Source organism: Colias croceus, chromosome 23, assembly GCF_905220415.1.
Source record: "Colias croceus chromosome 23, ilColCroc2.1".
In the NCBI taxonomy this organism is placed as follows: Eukaryota; Metazoa; Arthropoda; class Insecta; order Lepidoptera; family Pieridae; genus Colias; species Colias croceus.
In genome coordinates, this window is record NC_059559.1 from 204,156 (window position 1) to 222,835 (window position 18,680).

Below are 18,680 nucleotides of genomic sequence, written 5' to 3' on the forward strand. Positions count from 1 at the left end.
TTTTTTTTTTTTTTTTTTTTTAAATCACATAAGGCTGAGGTAAACTACGATACGGTTACGGTATTTTTTTTTTTTTTTTTTTTTTTTTTTTATTTAATTTCTCTAAAAATATTTGCGATTAAAAAAAATGAATTAATGTTGTCAATTATTGTGATTGAGTTTGAATTTATGATTTTGATATCATATTATTATTATTATTCAAAGATTATTAACGTAGTCCCTCGATATGCACGATATATTATCTATCCGTCTCCGTCGCGCATCGAGGCCGGGCCGAGCGAAACGCGTGTATAATGTGTGTGTATAAATAGAGGCGATTTAAACGTTGCGGAGCGCACAAGCTTTCGGGCACGCAGCGAGTAAGCAAGTATCTAAACGAGTAGAATCACGCAAGACAGTCGGCGATATGACAGGCCGCGGTAAAGGAGGCAAGGGGCTCGGAAAAGGTGGCGCTAAGCGGCACAGGAAGGTGCTCCGTGACAACATCCAGGGTATCACGAAGCCCGCGATCCGTCGTCTCGCTCGCAGGGGTGGCGTCAAGCGTATATCCGGTTTGATATACGAAGAGACGCGCGGCGTTCTCAAGGTATTCCTCGAGAACGTGATCCGCGACGCCGTCACTTACACCGAGCACGCAAAGAGGAAGACCGTCACCGCAATGGACGTCGTGTACGCGCTGAAACGTCAGGGACGTACCCTCTACGGATTCGGCGGTTAATTGTTTTTACATAGTAATTGTGTTACTTCAAAGATCGTCCGTCCGTTCGTACGTACGTCAATTCTTCCATACAATCGATTCGGCCTTTAATACTTCTTGGTACGAATAAAGATGGGCGTACGATCACCACGGCGATGATTTTGAAACAAACAAATTAACTACAAAAAGGCCCTTTTCAGGGCCGCAAACGATTCATTAATTCCACAATATTATATAATATTGTATTATGGATATGTTTCCCCTCGCGCGCAAAACTACAACACTCGCTATCATTTCACTTGTACTCTCTATAATATTATTATGTGTGCTAAATTTCATTGTAATCGGTTCAACACATACATACATACATACATACATACATACATACATACATACATACATACATCCATCCATCAAAAACTTTCGCATTAATTATAATATTAAGTATTATAGTAGAGCCACTTTAATAGGCAACATTTGACAGTTCAACAAAATTCAACAACGTAATCTAGTAACGACGACATAGAATAACAAGATAGGTATTTCGTTTTGTTAGAAATGACCGATAAAAGTAATAATTTTAAGATATTTTCATTTTACTGATAAACCATTCTAAACATAATAAATACCAGAGGCGTTACTCTAAAAATCGAAATCTGACATCTAGAATAGAATGCATTGATTACGTCTTGTGAATAAAAATCATCATCATCATAAATTAATAAATTCGATTGACAAATGTTTCAAATCCGTATCGATTTATTCACTTTAATCGATGTTTTTAAGCAGGTTACCTCTGTTCGAAGATAAAATTGATAGACGTCAAATGTGGCCTATTAAATTGGCTCGACAATAGGTACCTAATTAGATTCATTATTATATTCTTATTTAAGTACCTATTATTATTTACTGCGCTTAGGTACATTACGAAGATTTAAGGAATCTACAACGGTACGACAATAATTCATCAAAACATGGATACGTCATTGTCGCTATTGAATTTGTAATTGCATTAAGTTGATGATGATGATGATGATGATGATGATGATGATGATGATGATGATGATATATAAGTAACTTAACGATTAGGTAAATAATAAACTATTAATTAACTACATTCGTGTTATTATCGATTCGTCATCATAATATTGTTACTTCTCCTCTGTCTATTATTTAGGTATTGCTTATTATGCGTTATTATGCGACGATATTAAGTTAACACAATAATAATATATTAATAAATACGCAATTGTGAATCGTAGTCTCGTTCTCGCGCGGCCTATATAATATTTTGACAATATTAAGACGTGCGGGCGGTGCGGTGTGGTGTGCGTACTATGTACCTACTGGTTAATACTTACCTGTGACAATACATATTATGTGACATTTATTTATAATATTGTCATTTCTTTATTGTGGCACATTCGTATTGTTATTATTTTTGTATTTAAAGGACGTTAAACATATTCGACCGATCGCCGAACTGTGTGTGTAGCCGGCCGCGCGGTCGTCGTTTGCGTTATGCTGTTCTACAACAGGTCACATTCATCCCCCTAAAAACCGTCGCAAACATATTATATGGCGATTACGAATAGTTTCACCTTAACGTCTGTATATCAGTGTATTGAGAGAGCCTTTTTCGAAACGACAATCGGTTTAATTACAGGTGAAATGATAATTTTAAAGTTGACACCGCGCACGCGGATAGCCCTTGGCAAAATTTAAACGTCCATCGCGATCGATGCGCTCCTCGAGCGTCGCGCGGGCTTGCACACTACGAGGGCCGATCTCAAAAGGGACGAGAAACATGTGAAACGTATGCTTTTAAACGTTAATTTCACGTAAAATATACGTTCGAACGGAGGCATGTTAGTGAAAAGTTTCAAGCGCGACCGCGAGAAAACGTATCTCGATTGCACGGTTCCCCGTGAGGTAAACCGTCCAGTCGATTCCTACACTAGCGACACCGTACGTCGAATACAGTGAAACCTACTACGTACTACGTATAACAGTAATTATATTATATACTAATATAATATAATAATTATTACATATTGTCGACGTGAAGTTGAATTTTAATTAACAAAAATGGCAGACACCGCAGTCGAAACTGAAACTCCGGCGCCAGCGTCGACGCCCGCGAAGAAAGCGCCCAAAGCAGCAGCAGCAGCAGCAGCGGCGTCGGGAGGAGCCAAGAAAGCGGCCAAAGCGAGATTGGCGCACCCGAAGACGTCGGAAATGGTGAACACTGCGATCAGCGATCTCAAAGAGCGTAGCGGCTCTTCCCTGCAGGCGATCAAGAAGTACATATCGGCCACGTACAAGGTGGACGCGGATAAACTGGCGCCGTTCATTAGGAGATATCTCAAGGGCGCCGTCGAATCCGGCACGCTCGTTCAGACGAAGGGCAAGGGCGCATCTGGCTCGTTCAAACTGGAGTCAAAGTCCTCCGCGGCCAAGAAGAAGACCGCTCCGTCGAGCGGAGCCGCCGGCAAGGGCTCCGGAGCGGCGGCGGCCGTCAAGGTGCGCAAATCTGGCGGCGGTGGCAAGGCGCAAGCGGCCGCCAAAAAGACGGCCGTCAACGCAGGCAGCAGGTCCAAGAAGGCGGCGGCAGCCGCCGCCGCAGCAGCGGCCGCAGACTCTTCGTCCTCGCCGTCCAAGTCGAAAGCGTCAGCGGTGAAAGACAAGAAAGTAGCTGCAGGCAGAAAGAAGCCCGCCGCGGCCGCCAAGAAGGCGCCGGCTGCGGGCAAAGCGGCCGCAAAGCCCGCCGCAGCAGCGTCGGCCGCCGCGCCGAAGGCTAAGAGGAGCGCCAAACCGCCCACGAAGAAGCCGAAGGCACCGAAACCGAAGAAAGCGGCAACGCCAAAATCCAAAGCGGCCACCGCCAAGAAAGCCTCGGCCGCGTCCAAGAAGTGAACGTGTGGTGTGCGTGCAATCGATCAATCGCAGGCGCAAGCGCAACCTAATTCGACTTCGAGGAAGGTTGGAACTGGTTATGCAGTGCAGCGGTCTCAGCAAAATAGATATTAATATATTTATTATATTATATCTATCGCCAAAAAGCCCTTCTCAGGGCTAACATATATTTTCGAATGCGCACTCACTACGAACGGTTAACGTTTCCTTCCAATTTGCGAGGACGAACAAGCAACTTGTAGGTACAATAAAACTACAATATTATAACATCTACAGTCTACTACTACCACCTATATACACAATCAACAAACTCAAACTCAAACATTAATTATTATTATTCATGTTTTAATCATGTCATTATTATTACAATTTTACATATATACATACATACATAATATATTATAGTAGCAACATGCATGCACAATATAATAACAACAAGAAAATCAAATCTACAGCTTTACGTTAGGTTAGGTTTCTTAAAAAAAAAAAAAAAAAAAACAAAAACTACACATCGACGCGCAATGAAATAAGAAAAAAAAAAAAAAAAATCAAACACCTACGTAATACGTACGGTAAACACACACGTTACTTTTCACCTTCAACTTGCAAAATAAAATATTATGTAACTAATCATCGCACACTACAACACGCTACCACACAGACACAGACACAGACAGGCAAACAAACATGCACCGCCCGCCCGCCCGCCCCACACCAGCGCACGCCGCCCGACCGACCGCCCGACGCCCGACTCCCTGTATGTATGTAGTACCTATGTAGGTATTTGTAATAATAAAAAATAAAACTAAACACAACTTTAAAAATTGTGTTAAAAATACTCTCTAAAATCTATCTATACTGGTATGAATTTATTATTGATGGTTGTCTAGACAACACAATCTGTTTCTGTTACTTATTTTAAAACAATCAACCACGGTACAGATACAAGTCTTTTCGACAGCGTCATAGAATTAGATTGTTGTAAAATCTCATATTAATAATTTATTATTGTAATGTTTGCTATAAAATCATTACAAATATATTTGGGGATGCTGTACACCGCATCAAAAAAATTAAAAAATGCTTAGGTAGGTATATTGTTTGTGTGAAATGTGAAAAAAATTATCATTATCATTTGCATGTATATGTACGTATGGTATGGGTCTTGATGAAGCCTCGCTTAAAAAAAAAAAAAAAAAAAAAAAAAATATTATTATTACCTATTTGACACGGTCGTGTTCACTGCGCATCGCTCGTCGTTTGTGTTCGCTCGCATTTCACGGCGTCATGCCCACCGCAATCACTAGGACGCGTGCCGTATAATATATTAAATCCGATGGCGTCTTAAAAAAAAAATACAACTTTAGTGATCGGCGCGTATCGTTGTACGTATCAAGTACGTACGTATCAGTTTTTCGTTTATTATATTATCAAAGAAAACAGTAAATAATGTCTGGACGCGGTAAAGGCGGTAAAGTGAAGGGGAAGGCAAAGTCACGTTCCAACCGTGCCGGTCTGCAGTTCCCCGTCGGCCGTATTCACAGATTGCTCAGGAAGGGCAATTACGCGGAGCGCGTGGGCGCCGGTGCCCCGGTTTACCTGGCGGCCGTGATGGAGTACCTGGCGGCTGAAGTTCTCGAGTTGGCCGGCAACGCGGCGCGCGACAACAAGAAGACTAGAATTATTCCGAGACATCTGCAATTGGCCATACGTAACGACGAAGAGCTGAACAAGCTCCTCTCCGGCGTGACCATAGCACAGGGCGGTGTATTGCCTAACATTCAGGCGGTGCTGCTGCCCAAGAAGACGGAGAAGAAGGCCTAATTGGATTGCATTGCATTTACCAATAACGCTACAATTACATATTTTTATGTATGTTCATCATAATAATATTATGAATTGTTCAAAAGGCCCTTTTCAGGGCCGCAATATATGTCTTGAAAACAACGATAGTGATCGTTTACCATTTGACACGTACCAGAACATGAATAATATTAACTAACCTACGTATAATAAACTTGAATGAGCTATCTAAGACAAGTACCTAGTTCCTAAGATTAGCGCGTTCAAACAAACAAACTCTTCAGCTTTATAATATTAATTATAGTAGGTACATAATTATAGATGTTTAGTTTATAGTAAACCTTCTCGTTGAACGCATCAAAATACATTTTATGTTTGTTTGTCTACACTAATATTATTGAAGGAATTTTATAAGTTTTAAATGTTCATAAAATTTGCAACCGAACGAGGCCGCGGCGAATATAATAGTTAGGTATATTATGAACGTTTTATGTACCTATTTGTAGGTAATTTTTTTTAGTGTTGTTTAGTTTTGTTATAGGTACGAAAATACCTATGTAGAGCATGAAGTAAAATAAAATATATACTTAGTTTGAAAAACTAATTGCGAAATAATATTTTTAAAGTAAAACTAATGAAGAGGAAAACTTTGTTTGTTAATGAATAGGCTCATCATCAAAACTACTGGACCGATTTTGATGAAATTTGGCACAGACAGTCTTTAGACGCTGAGAAAGAACACAGGCTACTTTTTATTATTGCAAAATCATTCGAAAGCTACATCATCGACCATAATTAATATAATGGATAATAATAATAATATTATAACATTTATACCTACCATACCTTTCAAGGCTGCCTTTCAATTTTCTCGCTTTTGGAGACGACTGTATATTTTTTTATGTTTCCATAATATTATGCTTTCCAGAAATAATTTGTGTGTGCACATGCACATTTTTGTGGTTATCCTAAAAACTAATTGATAATAAATTATATAGGTACCATCATGATTTAGCTCGATATTTTTATACCTACCTGTTACAGAATTTTTTTCACTCACAACCGTTTTATTATATTAATAATATATATAACAACGCAATGCAATTTCATGTACTATCTTTGAATCAATATTATATTTATTTTGACAGACATCGTCAGTTTGATTTATTGGTGTCAATTTAAAAAAAAAGTTTAACACAAATAAGGTTTCATATCTTTAAGATAAATTTAAGATATTATTATTAAATAAAATCCTCCTTGATGATTCCCAATTCGACTGTAGTCTGTACTGTTATTTTACCTCAGCCTTATGTGATTAAAAAAAAAAAATCCTTAAATAAAATCCTCCTTGATGATTCCCAATTCGACTGTAGTCTGTATAATTGTTATTTTACCTCAGCCTTATGTGATTTAAAAAAAAAAAAAAATGCCAAATGAAAACATGTAAATGATTCACCGCATGTTCACCGCCCACTGTGTGGAGGGGACGCTTACGCTCCACGGTATTGGCCGATAACGAAAAGTGCTAGCTCGCATTACTAACCGATGGCCGTAACGCCGTGTGGCGCGATGTAGACCGGTTTTTGAACCGAAAAATGTTATACAGCCACGTCCGTCGCCTGTTTGTGTGTGCCCGCGTACATACAAGCTGTCGTTGTGTTCGTGTCTTACATTGTTTCCTTGTGCGTACTTCACGTCTTTCGTGTCAGTAAAGTCGTTTGCTAGTCGCCCCATTGAGAAGTTCGCCCGTGCTCGTTGAAGCCCAGATACGTCCCGCAGCACCGACTGCCGTTTGACGGTGAAAGCCGAAGAACGGAGAGGGCGGTGATGCGGCCGTAACTGTTGAGACAGCACAGACGGACGACCCAGTGCTTCGCCGAAGCACTCGACCCTAAAGGCCCTTCTCAGGGCCACACGGAGGCCGCGAGTATGCACGCGACTCCCGCGCGATCCGCGCGACCATCGCGCCCGCGCTTCGTAATACGCCACGACCGCTATGGAGCAGTCCGGTCGAGCTCCGCTCCCGGACGCCCCTCCCAACCGTTCTGGCAACCCGCCCCGCTATGGGAAACACCCAGGCCCGCCGCCGCCGCCGAGGAAGAGTCCGACGCGAATCAGGTCACATCACCACGTACCGCATATCTATCGGACGTGATGATGATAGATCGTTTCGTGCAGTCGGGCCACCTATCGCACAAACTGCGCGGATGGTTGGCATCCTATATTGAGATGCGTAGAGGTGATCTGGCGCGAATGCCGCCAGGCTGCTGGGAGGAGCCGTCGCCGGAGGACGAGCAGGTCTTGTTGGACAAGCTCGCCTCCGTACCGATCCCGCCCGGCAAGCCGAGAGCGAGGCGCCGCCGCCTTATTAGCAGCGACGAAGAGGAGGAGCAGGTCGAGTCGGCACAGGCCAAGCGGCCTTGCCAGACTCCCGCCCCCGCCGTCGCCACCCCCGCCATCGTTACTGCGATGGACACCTCCGCCGCGCCCGCACCGCAACCCGCCACCTACGCTGCGGTAAGTGCAGGCGCCGCCACCGGCGCTAAGCCACTACAGCCACTACACCCACGCGACCCGCGCCGCCCCCGCCGCATCGACGTCGGAGAGGCCGAGGAGCCGCAGCCCGGCCCATCCGGGCTACAACCGCCGCCGGCGACAAACAGCGGCACTACGCCCGCGCAGCCGCCCGCGCGCACAGCAGCGCCACCTGGCGCCGCTAACACAACCACAGTACCTAACGCAGCATCCAAGAGGTTCCCGCCTATTATCATTGAGTCGTTCCCAAATTGGACGACTCACCTGCGGGAGCTGACAAACATCATTGGACACCAGGTGAGCGCGCGCGCCTATGGGACGGGCGTGCGCTTCACACCTAAGGACGAGGCAGAATACCGCGCCATCGACCGCTACCTGCGCCGCATCGAGGGGGAGGGGGCCGACATAAGTTGGTTCTCATATTCCCCCGAAGCCGAGCGTAGCGTCAAGGTGGCCGTCCGCGGACTGCCCGTCAATACGCAGCCTGACGAGCTGCTCGCCGCGCTGCGCGAACTCGGGTATGACCCAGAGTTCGCGCGGCCCATTCGCGCCAGGAAGGGGCGCCCCGGATGCCTCTTCCTGGTAATACTGAGGAAAACACCAAATCTCACCCCGGGCATTTATGACATCAACGAGCTGATGCACATGCCCGGGGTAATCGTCGAGGCGTGGCGCTCGAAGCGGGGCCCGGCACAATGTCACCGTTGCCAGGGCTTCCGGCACTCGTCGCACAACTGCCACAGGCCCCTTGCCTGTGTGCGTTGCGGCGAGGGCCACGCGACCGCGGACTGCCCGCGGCCGAGAGACGCCCCCGCCATCTGTGCCAATTGCGCGGGGCCACACCCCGCAAACCACGCGTCGTGCCCGGTGATGCGGCGCGAGGCCCGCAACAAAAAGGCGGGCCCCATCGCGCGCACCACCACCACCACCACCCACGCACAGCAGCCGCGCACCGCGCCGGCCGCTAGACCCAGCGCGCCAGTAGCGCCGCCCGCACCCATCCAGCCGGTGCCGCGCGGAGAAGCGCACACCAGCGGCCTCATGGCGGCGGCAAATCCCGCCTCCGCCGCCCCCGCAAAACGTAAGCGACGAGGACGCGGGAAAAAATCCCGCTCGCAGCCCCCTCGGAGCGACGCCGCCACAGCGCCCCAAGCCGGCCCGTCCGCGCACATTCCGCCGGCGCAACATCGCACAATTACGACGACAGCCGAGCGCCCCCGAACGACAGCCGAGCGCCCCCGAACGGAGCCGAGTGCAACTTCGGCTCCCGAACATCGCCGAACACAGCCGACCGCATCATCGTCGGCACCGCAGCCCCCCCTAGCGGCGCCTGCCGATCCCGCGAAGCAAGCGGTGATCCGAGCGGCGTCGCTAGTACTCCAGAGCGTCCTGAGCGCCTTAGAGGAGGGAGCAGACCCCATACCCATAGTAATGCGGGGTCTCCTCAGCCTCCTACAACAATAGCGCTCAGGCTACTATATTGGAACGCCCGCACTATGGTGCCGGCGCATAAGAAGCCACTGCTCCGCCACCTGATGCGGGAGCAGAACATTGATGCGGCGCTGCTAAACGAAACGCAGCTGGGGCCATCTTCGAAGCTGAGCGCGTCCGGGTACGTAGTTTATCGCAGGGACGAGGTGTCGCCTACTGGCAGGCGATACCGCGGGCTTGCGATCCTTATCCGTCGGTCCATTCCTCATACCCCCCTCCCTGCTTTCACATCCCAGTCATTTTCCGCGCTTGGCGTTGAAGCGGAACTTCCAGGTGGCAGAATACGTATGTATGCTATATACAGACCGCCTACGGGGACTGTTGACACGAACGAGGTGAAACGACTTTTCGCCTCGGACGTGCCGACATTCGCCGCGGGTGACTGGAATAGCAAGCATACGCACTGGTTGTCTCGCTCTAACTGCCACAACGGCAACGCCCTCTATAACCTTATTGATTATAACAATATCGTAATAGAGGGTCCTCCTGAACCCACTCATTATCCCGATCAAGACTCCTACCGCGCGGACATTATCGACTTTTCGATCCACAATGTGGTCCGCCAGTCGATAACGCAAACTGTCATTGTGGACGAACTCGACTCAGACCACCTGCCGGTATTGGCCGAGTTCGCTGCAGACAGTCCGGCAATCGCCCCATCCCGCTCCCTCCGATGTGTAAATTGGAAGTTATTTGCAAGCACGCTTGAGCGCTCCACCCCCGCACGCGCGGTTACAAGCGCCGCGGACGTGGAGTTGTTTGCGAATGATTTGCAAGATACACTACAAACCGCCCTCGTCCGAGCCACGACACACAAACCGTCCACCTCCCGTCTCCCCCCCCTTCCCGGTTACCTCAAAAACCTTATCCAGAGGAAGCGATCTCTGCGACGGCAATGGCAGCGAACGCGCTGCCCGACCCTCAAGCGGCAACTTGTTCGGTTGCGTGAACAGGTTAGCACGGCGCTTGAGGAGCACAAAAGCGAGGGCTGGCACCGGTCGCTCGAACAGGCCGCCGAGGACTGGCCGTCGCTTCATCGACTCTGTCGCAGGTTCAAATCCTCAACCGCCCCCGCGCGCCCACTCACCGACTCCGCAGGTACTTATGTATACAGCCCTCAGGGTCGCGCTGACTTGTTTGCCGAACACCTGGCGCAAGTTTTTCAGCCGAACCCCCTGACGCCGTCGAACGCCGCCCACGCAACGGCAGTGAACGAATACCTAACGAGTTTTCTAAATTCACCGATGCCACTCGCTGGGGAAGCATTCTTCACGTCCCCGTCCGCCGTCCGCCGTGCGATTTCGCGTACAAAGTTGCGCAAAGCGCCCGGCGCGGACGGCGTGACGAATGAATCCCTCCGCCACCTCCCCCGTAAAACAGTCGCGGCTTTGTCGCGGCTGTTTAACGGTATATTACGCTCCGGTCACTTCCCTTCAGTGTGGAAGACCGGACGCGTAATAATGATCCCCAAACCCGGAAAGAATGCTTCCTTACCGAGCAGCTATCGACCCATTACTCTGTTGAGCACAGTCTCCAAAGTATTCGAGTCATTGCTGTTGCCAATGCTGCGCCCGTACTTGTCGCCTCGCGCTGAGCAATTCGGCTTTCGCGAGGCACACAGTACCACCCTTCAGGTGACAAGAGTATTGCACCACCTTAGCTCCGCTTTGAACAAGAATGAGAGAGCGGTTGCAGTGCTGTTGGACATCGAAAAGGCTTTCGACCGCGTCTGGCATGAGGGCCTTATATATAAGATCCTTACCGCCACCCAGTGCCCCGCGCGGCTCGTGAGGATATTGCACTCCTTCCTCACGAATCGTTCCTTTCACGTTTCCGTGTCCCCCGCCGTTTCACAAGACCACGCTGTGCAGGCGGGTGTCCCGCAGGGCAGCTGTTTATCGCCCGCGCTATACTCTGCCTACACAGACGATTTCCCCTCCCCCGCGCAACCCACTAACCATATCGTCGCTTTGTACGCCGACGATGTAGCCTTTGTCACCGCATCGGTATGGACATCGAACGCGGTGATAAAGGCGCAGCGTTGGTTGGACGAATTGCCTGCGTATTTTGAGCGCTGGCGGATTACCGCGAACGCTAAAAAGACACAGGCGATTGTATTCGGCGGTATGACCCCCTCCACCCACCTCACTCTGGCCGGTGAGCAAATCCCTTGGTCCAACAATGTCACCTACCTGGGCATCACTATTGATCGCCGGCTTCGCTTTAACAGCCACGTGAAGCGGGTAATCAATAAGTGTAAATCCGCCCACGCAATACTTCGTCCGGTGTTGTCATCCGAACTCCCGCTGCGTATAAAGGTAAGTCTGTATAAGATTTACCTACGGCCGCTCCTCACGTACGCCGCGCCCGCCTGGTATGCGTTTGTGTGTGAAAGCCTGCGCCGCAAAATGCGTGCGCGGCAGTCGCTCGCATTACGCACTATCGCTGGCGCGCCGTGGTGCGTGAGGAACGAGCGGATACGCAGCGATCTCGGTGTGGAAACACTTGACGATTTCATCCTACGCCTATCCCAAAACATGTTTGCGCGCGCGGATGCATCCTCTCATTCCCATCTCCGAGGGATTGCACCGATGCGCGCCCCTCCCGAGTCGCGCTGTCCCTTTCCGCGCGACTTGTTATCCCCCCCCCCTCCCGCGGCGTACACAACGCCCTCCTATCCACCGGAATTGCTAGCTGCAATGTCGGCACCCCGAACCGCGCCTCCAGCGCCACCCTCCACCCACGCACTCCGTGCACTCCCTCACACCCCGGTGCATAACGCGCCATCCCTCCGATCCTTCCTACATGCACTTATAGTGCATTCCGTCACTCCCACGCCCCCGCAAGTCCCGCACTCTACTGCTCCGGCGCGCCCAGCCGCGCCGCCCACTACCCCTACGCCTACACCAATACAAATCCCGTCTGTCGGTACACAAGTACCCAGCCCACCTCCCCACCTATACTCCCACGCGCAATTGGCGCCTCCTACCCCGCCCATTCGTGTCGTTTCGCCCCAGTCCCCCTCCGTCCCCGGTCATGACACAACTCATGGCCGGGCTCGTAAAAGAAAGAGGTCGATTGATTCGCGCGACGCGGAATCAAATTCTAAAAAATAAGGGCTTTCACGCCCCCCCAAATTCCCGCCCGTGTTGACGGGCGGCGCTATACTCCCATTGAAGGGGGCTTCCCGCCCCGAACAATGTTCCCCACGCAGCCTCCTCGCGGAGGCTGCGTGTGCGAAGATCCCGATATGTATATGTAAATGTTATACATTTTCAATTGATTGAACTTATACTACAACAAGCAACATGCCGCCAAAAACGAGTGGAAAGGCCGCCAAGAAGTCCGGCAAAGCGCAGAAGAACATCTCGAAGTCTGACAAGAAAAAGAAGAAGCACAAGAGGAAGGAGAGCTACGCCATTTACATTTACAAGGTGCTCAAGCAGGTCCACCCCGACACCGGTATCTCCTCGAAGGCCATGTCCATCATGAACTCGTTCGTGAACGACATTTTCGAGCGCATCGCCGCGGAGGCGTCCCGGCTCGCTCACTACAACAAGCGGTCGACCATCACGTCGCGAGAGGTGCAAACCTCCGTGCGGCTGCTGCTGCCCGGCGAGCTCGCCAAGCACGCGGTCAGCGAGGGCACCAAGGCGGTCACCAAGTACACGAGCTCCAAGTGAGCGGCCGTCCGCCGTCGGGACAACGGCGTGGCGTGTTCGACTTATCGAACGCCCGCTCGCTCGCGTTTTGTGTTTATTATTATTATAAATACTATCAAAACAACAACGGCCCTTTTCAGGGCCACAATATATTTCATGAATGAATTGTGTGTGTTTACACGTCAAAAATACGTTTCTCCAACACGAACAACAGCAGTGAGAAAAAAAAAAGAAAACCTAAAGTTGTAATTTTGAAATTCGAATTTCGAATTATACGTTTAACGTTGGTCATTTGCGGGTATGATTTATTTTAATTTATTTACAAACTAGGGCTTCGCCCGCGGTATATATATTAAAAAAGTAGCCTGTGTTCTTTCTCAGCGTCTAAAGACTGTCTGTGCCAAATTTCATCAAAATCGGTCCAGTAGTTTTGATGATGAGCCTATTCATTAACAAACAAAGTTTTCCTCTTCATTAGTTTTACTTTAAAAATATTATTTTGCAATAATAAAAAGTAGCCTTCGAGATGCAGTCTATCTATTGAAATAAACCGAATCAAAATCGGTTCTCTAGTTTTAATTATACAAATTTATAATATAGGGAAAATAGCACACACGGACAGACATTCGAACCGATTTTCTGTTGTGTTATATTTATATAGGTACCTAGTTTTGTGTTTTGTAATAGTTTTAGTAAATTAATATTTTGTACTAGATTTACGCCCGCGGCTTCGCCCGCGTTTTCAAAGGAAAACCCGCATAGTTCCCGTTCCCGTGGGATTTCCGGGTTAAAACCTACCCTATGTGTTAATCCAAGTTACCTTCTATATATGTGCTAAATTTCATTGTAATCGGTTCAGTAGTATTTTTCCGGACGTATAGAAATTTTCCTGGCGTATAGAAATGAATGATCAAGTTGAAGATTACTCGAGATCTCAAAAACGGCGCAACGGATTTTGATGCGGTTTATTTTAATAGATAGAGCGGTTAATGAAGGAATTTTATAAGTTTTAAATGTTCATAAAATTTGCAACCGAACGAGGCCGCGGCGAATTTCTAGTTAGGTATATTATGAACGTTTTATGTATTTGTAGGTAATTTTTTTTTTTTTAGTGTTGTTTAGTTTTGTTATACGAAAATACCTATGTAGAGTTTGAAAAACTAAAAAAAAACACGCTTTCAAGTTAGATACTTACCACTAAAAAGTAGAAAATAATTCTTAATCTAGGAATCAAGCAATAACCAAGACATATTTTATTTTTGAACGCATTTTTATTAAACTTTGCACTTATGTAGAGTACCTATGTATGAAGTAAAATAAAAAAAAAAAGTTGAATGTTTTCCATCCATTTTGGATTAGGTACATGTAAATTTAATGAATAGATCCAGTACCTACGACCATAATGACGAACATAATGGGTTGTGTATGACATTGACAATATTATGACAATCTGCACATTGAAGATCTTTTTTTTTTTTTTTTTTTTTTTTTTTTTTTTCGAGTTCGAGTAAGTAGTTAATTTTGCATCAGGAATCGTGCAAATCCAACACAAAACTTTGATTATTATTATTTTATCTCTCTTTTCTCGTCATACACACCGCGCGAACGGTTACTTATCGATGTCTCTCTCGCACTCGACCACGATGAATAACGAAACGGAGACGCGTGTAATGTAAAACGGCGTGTTTATAAAAACGGCGTCGTACGCGTTTTCGTATTCATTCGAAGCGCAACCACTTCTCCGTGCGGTCGTATCGCGGCCACTTTGTTGTTTTATTTCTCTATAATATAGTGAATTCGAATTTCGACCAAGCCCGCCGATCACAATGGCTCGCACAAAGCAGACCGCTCGCAAGTCCACCGGTGGAAAGGCGCCGAGGAAGCAGCTCGCCACCAAAGCGGCCCGCAAGAGTGCGCCCGCAACCGGTGGCGTGAAGAAGCCCCATCGCTACAGGCCCGGCACGGTTGCTCTGCGTGAGATTCGTCGCTACCAGAAGAGCACTGAGCTACTGATCCGCAAGTTGCCGTTCCAACGTCTCGTCCGTGAGATAGCGCAGGACTTCAAGACTGACCTCCGCTTCCAGAGCTCGGCCGTCATGGCCCTGCAGGAGGCGAGCGAAGCGTACCTCGTAGGTCTATTTGAAGACACCAATCTGTGCGCTATACACGCTAAGAGAGTGACCATTATGCCAAAGGACATTCAATTGGCCCGCCGTATCCGTGGTGAACGCGCCTAAGATCCGTTTGTTGTTTGCATTGTTCGTGTCTCGTCGTGTCGTGTCGTGTGGTGTGTGGTTTCAATATGAAATAACATAACATAACATAACATGACATAGCACAGAGGACACGTCATCGGACATCGAATGTTAAAAAAAAAAAAAAAGGCCCTTTTCAGGGCCGCACGTGATTCATTTTAATAGTACCTAACCTAACTATAAATGTTTTCCACTGTGCAGTAACAGAAACAGACAACGAAATACCTAATAATATTGTTATGAGAATGATAAATATTAATATTATTATATTACCTACTGCATACTGAATATTGTTATAAATAACAAACAAACAGAAAACTTACCTACCTGATGAATTTTAGATTTTAGTAATGTAAACATTCAGTAACCATTAACCTTAAATTCTTCTAATGAAATAGTTTTTTCATTTAGATGTTGGTACATTTGGCATTTTTTTTTTTTTTTTTTTTTTTTTAAATCACAAGGCTGAGGTAAAAATATAACAGTACAGACTACAGTCGAATTGGGAATCATCAAGGAGGATTTTATTTAATAACTTAATTAAAGATATTATATTATGAAACCTTATTTGTGTTAAACTTTTTTTTTTTTTTTTTAAATCACATAAGGCTGAGGTAAAATAACAGTACAGACTACAGTCGAATTGGGAATCATCAAGGAGGATTTTATTTAATATCTTAATTAAAGATAATATAATATTATGAAACCTTATTTGTGTTAAACTTTTTTTTTTTTTTTTTTTTTTAAATCACATAAGGCTGAGGTAAACTACGATACGGTTACGGTATTTTTTTTTTTTTTTTTTTTTTTTTTTTATTTAATTTCTCTAAAAATATTTGCGATTAAAAAAAATGAATTAATGTTGTCAATTATTGTGATTGAGTTTGAATTTATGATTTTGATATCATATTATTATTATTATTCAAAGATTATTAACGTAGTCCCTCGATATGCACGATATATTATCTATCCGTCTCCGTCGCGCATCGAGGCCGGGCCGAGCGAAACGCGTGTATAATGTGTGTGTATAAATAGAGGCGATTTAAACGTTGCGGAGCGCACAAGCTTTCGGGCACGCAGTAGGCATGGGCGTTGAATCAACGGACTAGTTAAATTAACCGTCTATGTACATTCAACGATTCGACTAGTCCATCGCTCACCAACGCACTAGTTGAATTCAACGACTAAACAAAAGAGTCGAAACGCTCGTCAACGTGTCCGCGACGGTTAACTCTTCGACGTGGCCGTATAATAGTCCACCGTAGACGGTTAAACGACTCGTCGTAGACGGCTCGTCAGTCGACACGTTTGTATTAACTCGATCGACGCGACGCGTCGCGAGTTGATAGTTCAATATTTTTACCATTAATTCCGTTTGACTTTGAATGAGATTACTATGATCAATGCTCGAAATATTGAAAAAAAAGGAGATTAATTTGTATTAATTTGATATTATTGAATTAAATAATAATTTAATATAAATTTATAAATTTATATTTATAAATTTATATTTATAAATTTATATTTATAAATTTATATTTATAAATTTCTATTATTGAATTGTCTTAAAAATCTAAGATATTTTTTTTATTCAGTTAATTTATTACATATCATAAGGATTACCTACCTATAATAATATATTGAATAATGTTAATATATCGACTATAACTAACGACTTAAAACGACAAGTTAAATCATAAACAAAAACTTGGTAATAGATAGGTGATATATTATATATAATTGTTAAAAAATAGCTTTGACTTTTAAAGTGAAACTTTTATTACATCGTCTCAAACTTTTTGGTCTGTGTAGCGCATGTTGCGTGACGCACGATACGTACGATAATTATCGATAATATTTAGTTAAATGTCTATAGTGTGAAAAAAAGTTTCACTTTTACCGTGGTTTCATAAAACCACACAACTTATTTCTTTACTAGAGACAACGCTGACATTGAATTCTTTGAAAATCTATAATTCGTAATAACTTCGTGGTAAGAATGTGGAATTTTACATGTAGTGTGTAGACCTCAGTTCAAGGTAACGAACGTTCGATTACCAATACCGTCGCGCGTCGGTCGACCGTGTCAATCGTTTCAGTTTACACATCGACTAGTCGAAGATTTTAACTAGTTGATCGACTAGTTGATGAACGACATTTAACGGTCTAGTCTCGTTGATGAAAAATGCGTCGACGACCCATTCCTAGCACGCAGCGAGTAAGCAAGTATCTAAACGAGTAGAATCACGCAAGACAGTCGGCGATATGACAGGCCGCGGTAAAGGAGGCAAGGGGCTCGGAAAAGGTGGCGCTAAGCGGCACAGGAAGGTGCTCCGTGACAACATCCAGGGTATCACGAAGCCCGCGATCCGTCGTCTCGCTCGCAGGGGTGGCGTCAAGCGTATATCCGGTTTGATATACGAAGAGACGCGCGGCGTTCTCAAGGTATTCCTCGAGAACGTGATCCGCGACGCCGTCACTTACACCGAGCACGCAAAGAGGAAGACCGTCACCGCAATGGACGTCGTGTACGCGCTGAAACGTCAGGGACGTACCCTCTACGGATTCGGCGGTTAATTGTTTTTACATAGTAATTGTGTTACTTCAAAGATCGTCCGTCCGTTCGTACGTACGTCAATTCTTCCATACAATCGATTCGGCCTTTAATACTTCTTGGTACGAATAAAGATGGGCGTACGATCACCACGGCGATGATTTTGAAACAAACAAATTAACTACAAAAAGGCCCTTTTCAGGGCCGCAAACGATTCATTAATTCCACAATATTATATAATATTGTATTATGGATATGTTTCCCCTCGCGCGCAAAACTACAACACTCGCTATCATTTCACTTGTACTCTCTATAATATTATTATGTGTGCTAAATTTCATTGTAATCGGTTCAACACATACATACATACATACATACATACATACATACATACATACATCCATCCATCCATCCATCAAAAACTTTCGCATTAATTATAATATTAAGTATAGTAGAGCCACTTTAATAGGCAACATTTGACAGTTCAACAAAATTCAACAACGTAATCTAGTAACGACGACATAGAATAACAAGATAGGTATTTCGTTTTGTTAGAAATGACCGATAAAAGTAATAATTTTAAGATATTTTCATTTTACTGATAAACCATTCTAAACATAATAAATACCAGAGGCGTTACTCTAAAAATCGAAATCTGACATCTAGAATAGAATGCATTGATTACGTCTTGTGAATAAAAATCATCATCATCATAAATTAATAAATTCGATTGACAAATGTTTCAAATCCGTATCGATTTATTCACT

The 18,680-nt window shown here is 45.4% G+C and overlaps 6 protein-coding genes across 6 annotated transcripts; all 6 read left to right on the forward strand.

Annotated features, from left to right (window-relative positions):
- Positions 1 to 314: 314 nt before the first annotated feature.
- Positions 315 to 906, forward strand: LOC123702092 (histone H4). Its single transcript, XM_045649737.1, has one exon. The coding sequence runs from the start codon at positions 407 to 409 to the stop codon at positions 716 to 718; it is 312 nt and encodes a 103-aa protein (XP_045505693.1). The 5' UTR covers positions 315 to 406; the 3' UTR covers positions 719 to 906.
- A 1,617-nt stretch (positions 907 to 2,523) lies between these two features.
- LOC123702069 (late histone H1-like) lies at positions 2,524 to 4,064 on the forward strand. The gene has a single exon (XM_045649715.1). The coding sequence runs from the start codon at positions 2,786 to 2,788 to the stop codon at positions 3,611 to 3,613; it is 828 nt and encodes a 275-aa protein (XP_045505671.1). The 5' UTR covers positions 2,524 to 2,785; the 3' UTR covers positions 3,614 to 4,064.
- Positions 4,065 to 4,946: 882 nt separating this feature from the next.
- LOC123702080 (histone H2A) lies at positions 4,947 to 5,542 on the forward strand. Its single transcript, XM_045649726.1, has one exon. The coding sequence runs from the start codon at positions 5,063 to 5,065 to the stop codon at positions 5,435 to 5,437; it is 375 nt and encodes a 124-aa protein (XP_045505682.1). The 5' UTR covers positions 4,947 to 5,062; the 3' UTR covers positions 5,438 to 5,542.
- Positions 5,543 to 12,725: 7,183 nt separating this feature from the next.
- Positions 12,726 to 13,244, forward strand: LOC123702088 (histone H2B). Its single transcript, XM_045649732.1, has one exon. The coding sequence runs from the start codon at positions 12,751 to 12,753 to the stop codon at positions 13,123 to 13,125; it is 375 nt and encodes a 124-aa protein (XP_045505688.1). The 5' UTR covers positions 12,726 to 12,750; the 3' UTR covers positions 13,126 to 13,244.
- Positions 13,245 to 14,774: 1,530 nt separating this feature from the next.
- Positions 14,775 to 15,506, forward strand: LOC123702077 (histone H3). Its single transcript, XM_045649722.1, has one exon. The coding sequence runs from the start codon at positions 14,931 to 14,933 to the stop codon at positions 15,339 to 15,341; it is 411 nt and encodes a 136-aa protein (XP_045505678.1). The 5' UTR covers positions 14,775 to 14,930; the 3' UTR covers positions 15,342 to 15,506.
- Positions 15,507 to 17,572: 2,066 nt separating this feature from the next.
- On the forward strand, positions 17,573 to 18,124 carry LOC123702096 (histone H4). Its single transcript, XM_045649741.1, has one exon. It carries the CDS (start codon positions 17,625 to 17,627, stop codon positions 17,934 to 17,936), a length of 312 nt encoding a protein of 103 aa, XP_045505697.1. The 5' UTR covers positions 17,573 to 17,624; the 3' UTR covers positions 17,937 to 18,124.
- Positions 18,125 to 18,680: the final 556 nt, after the last annotated feature.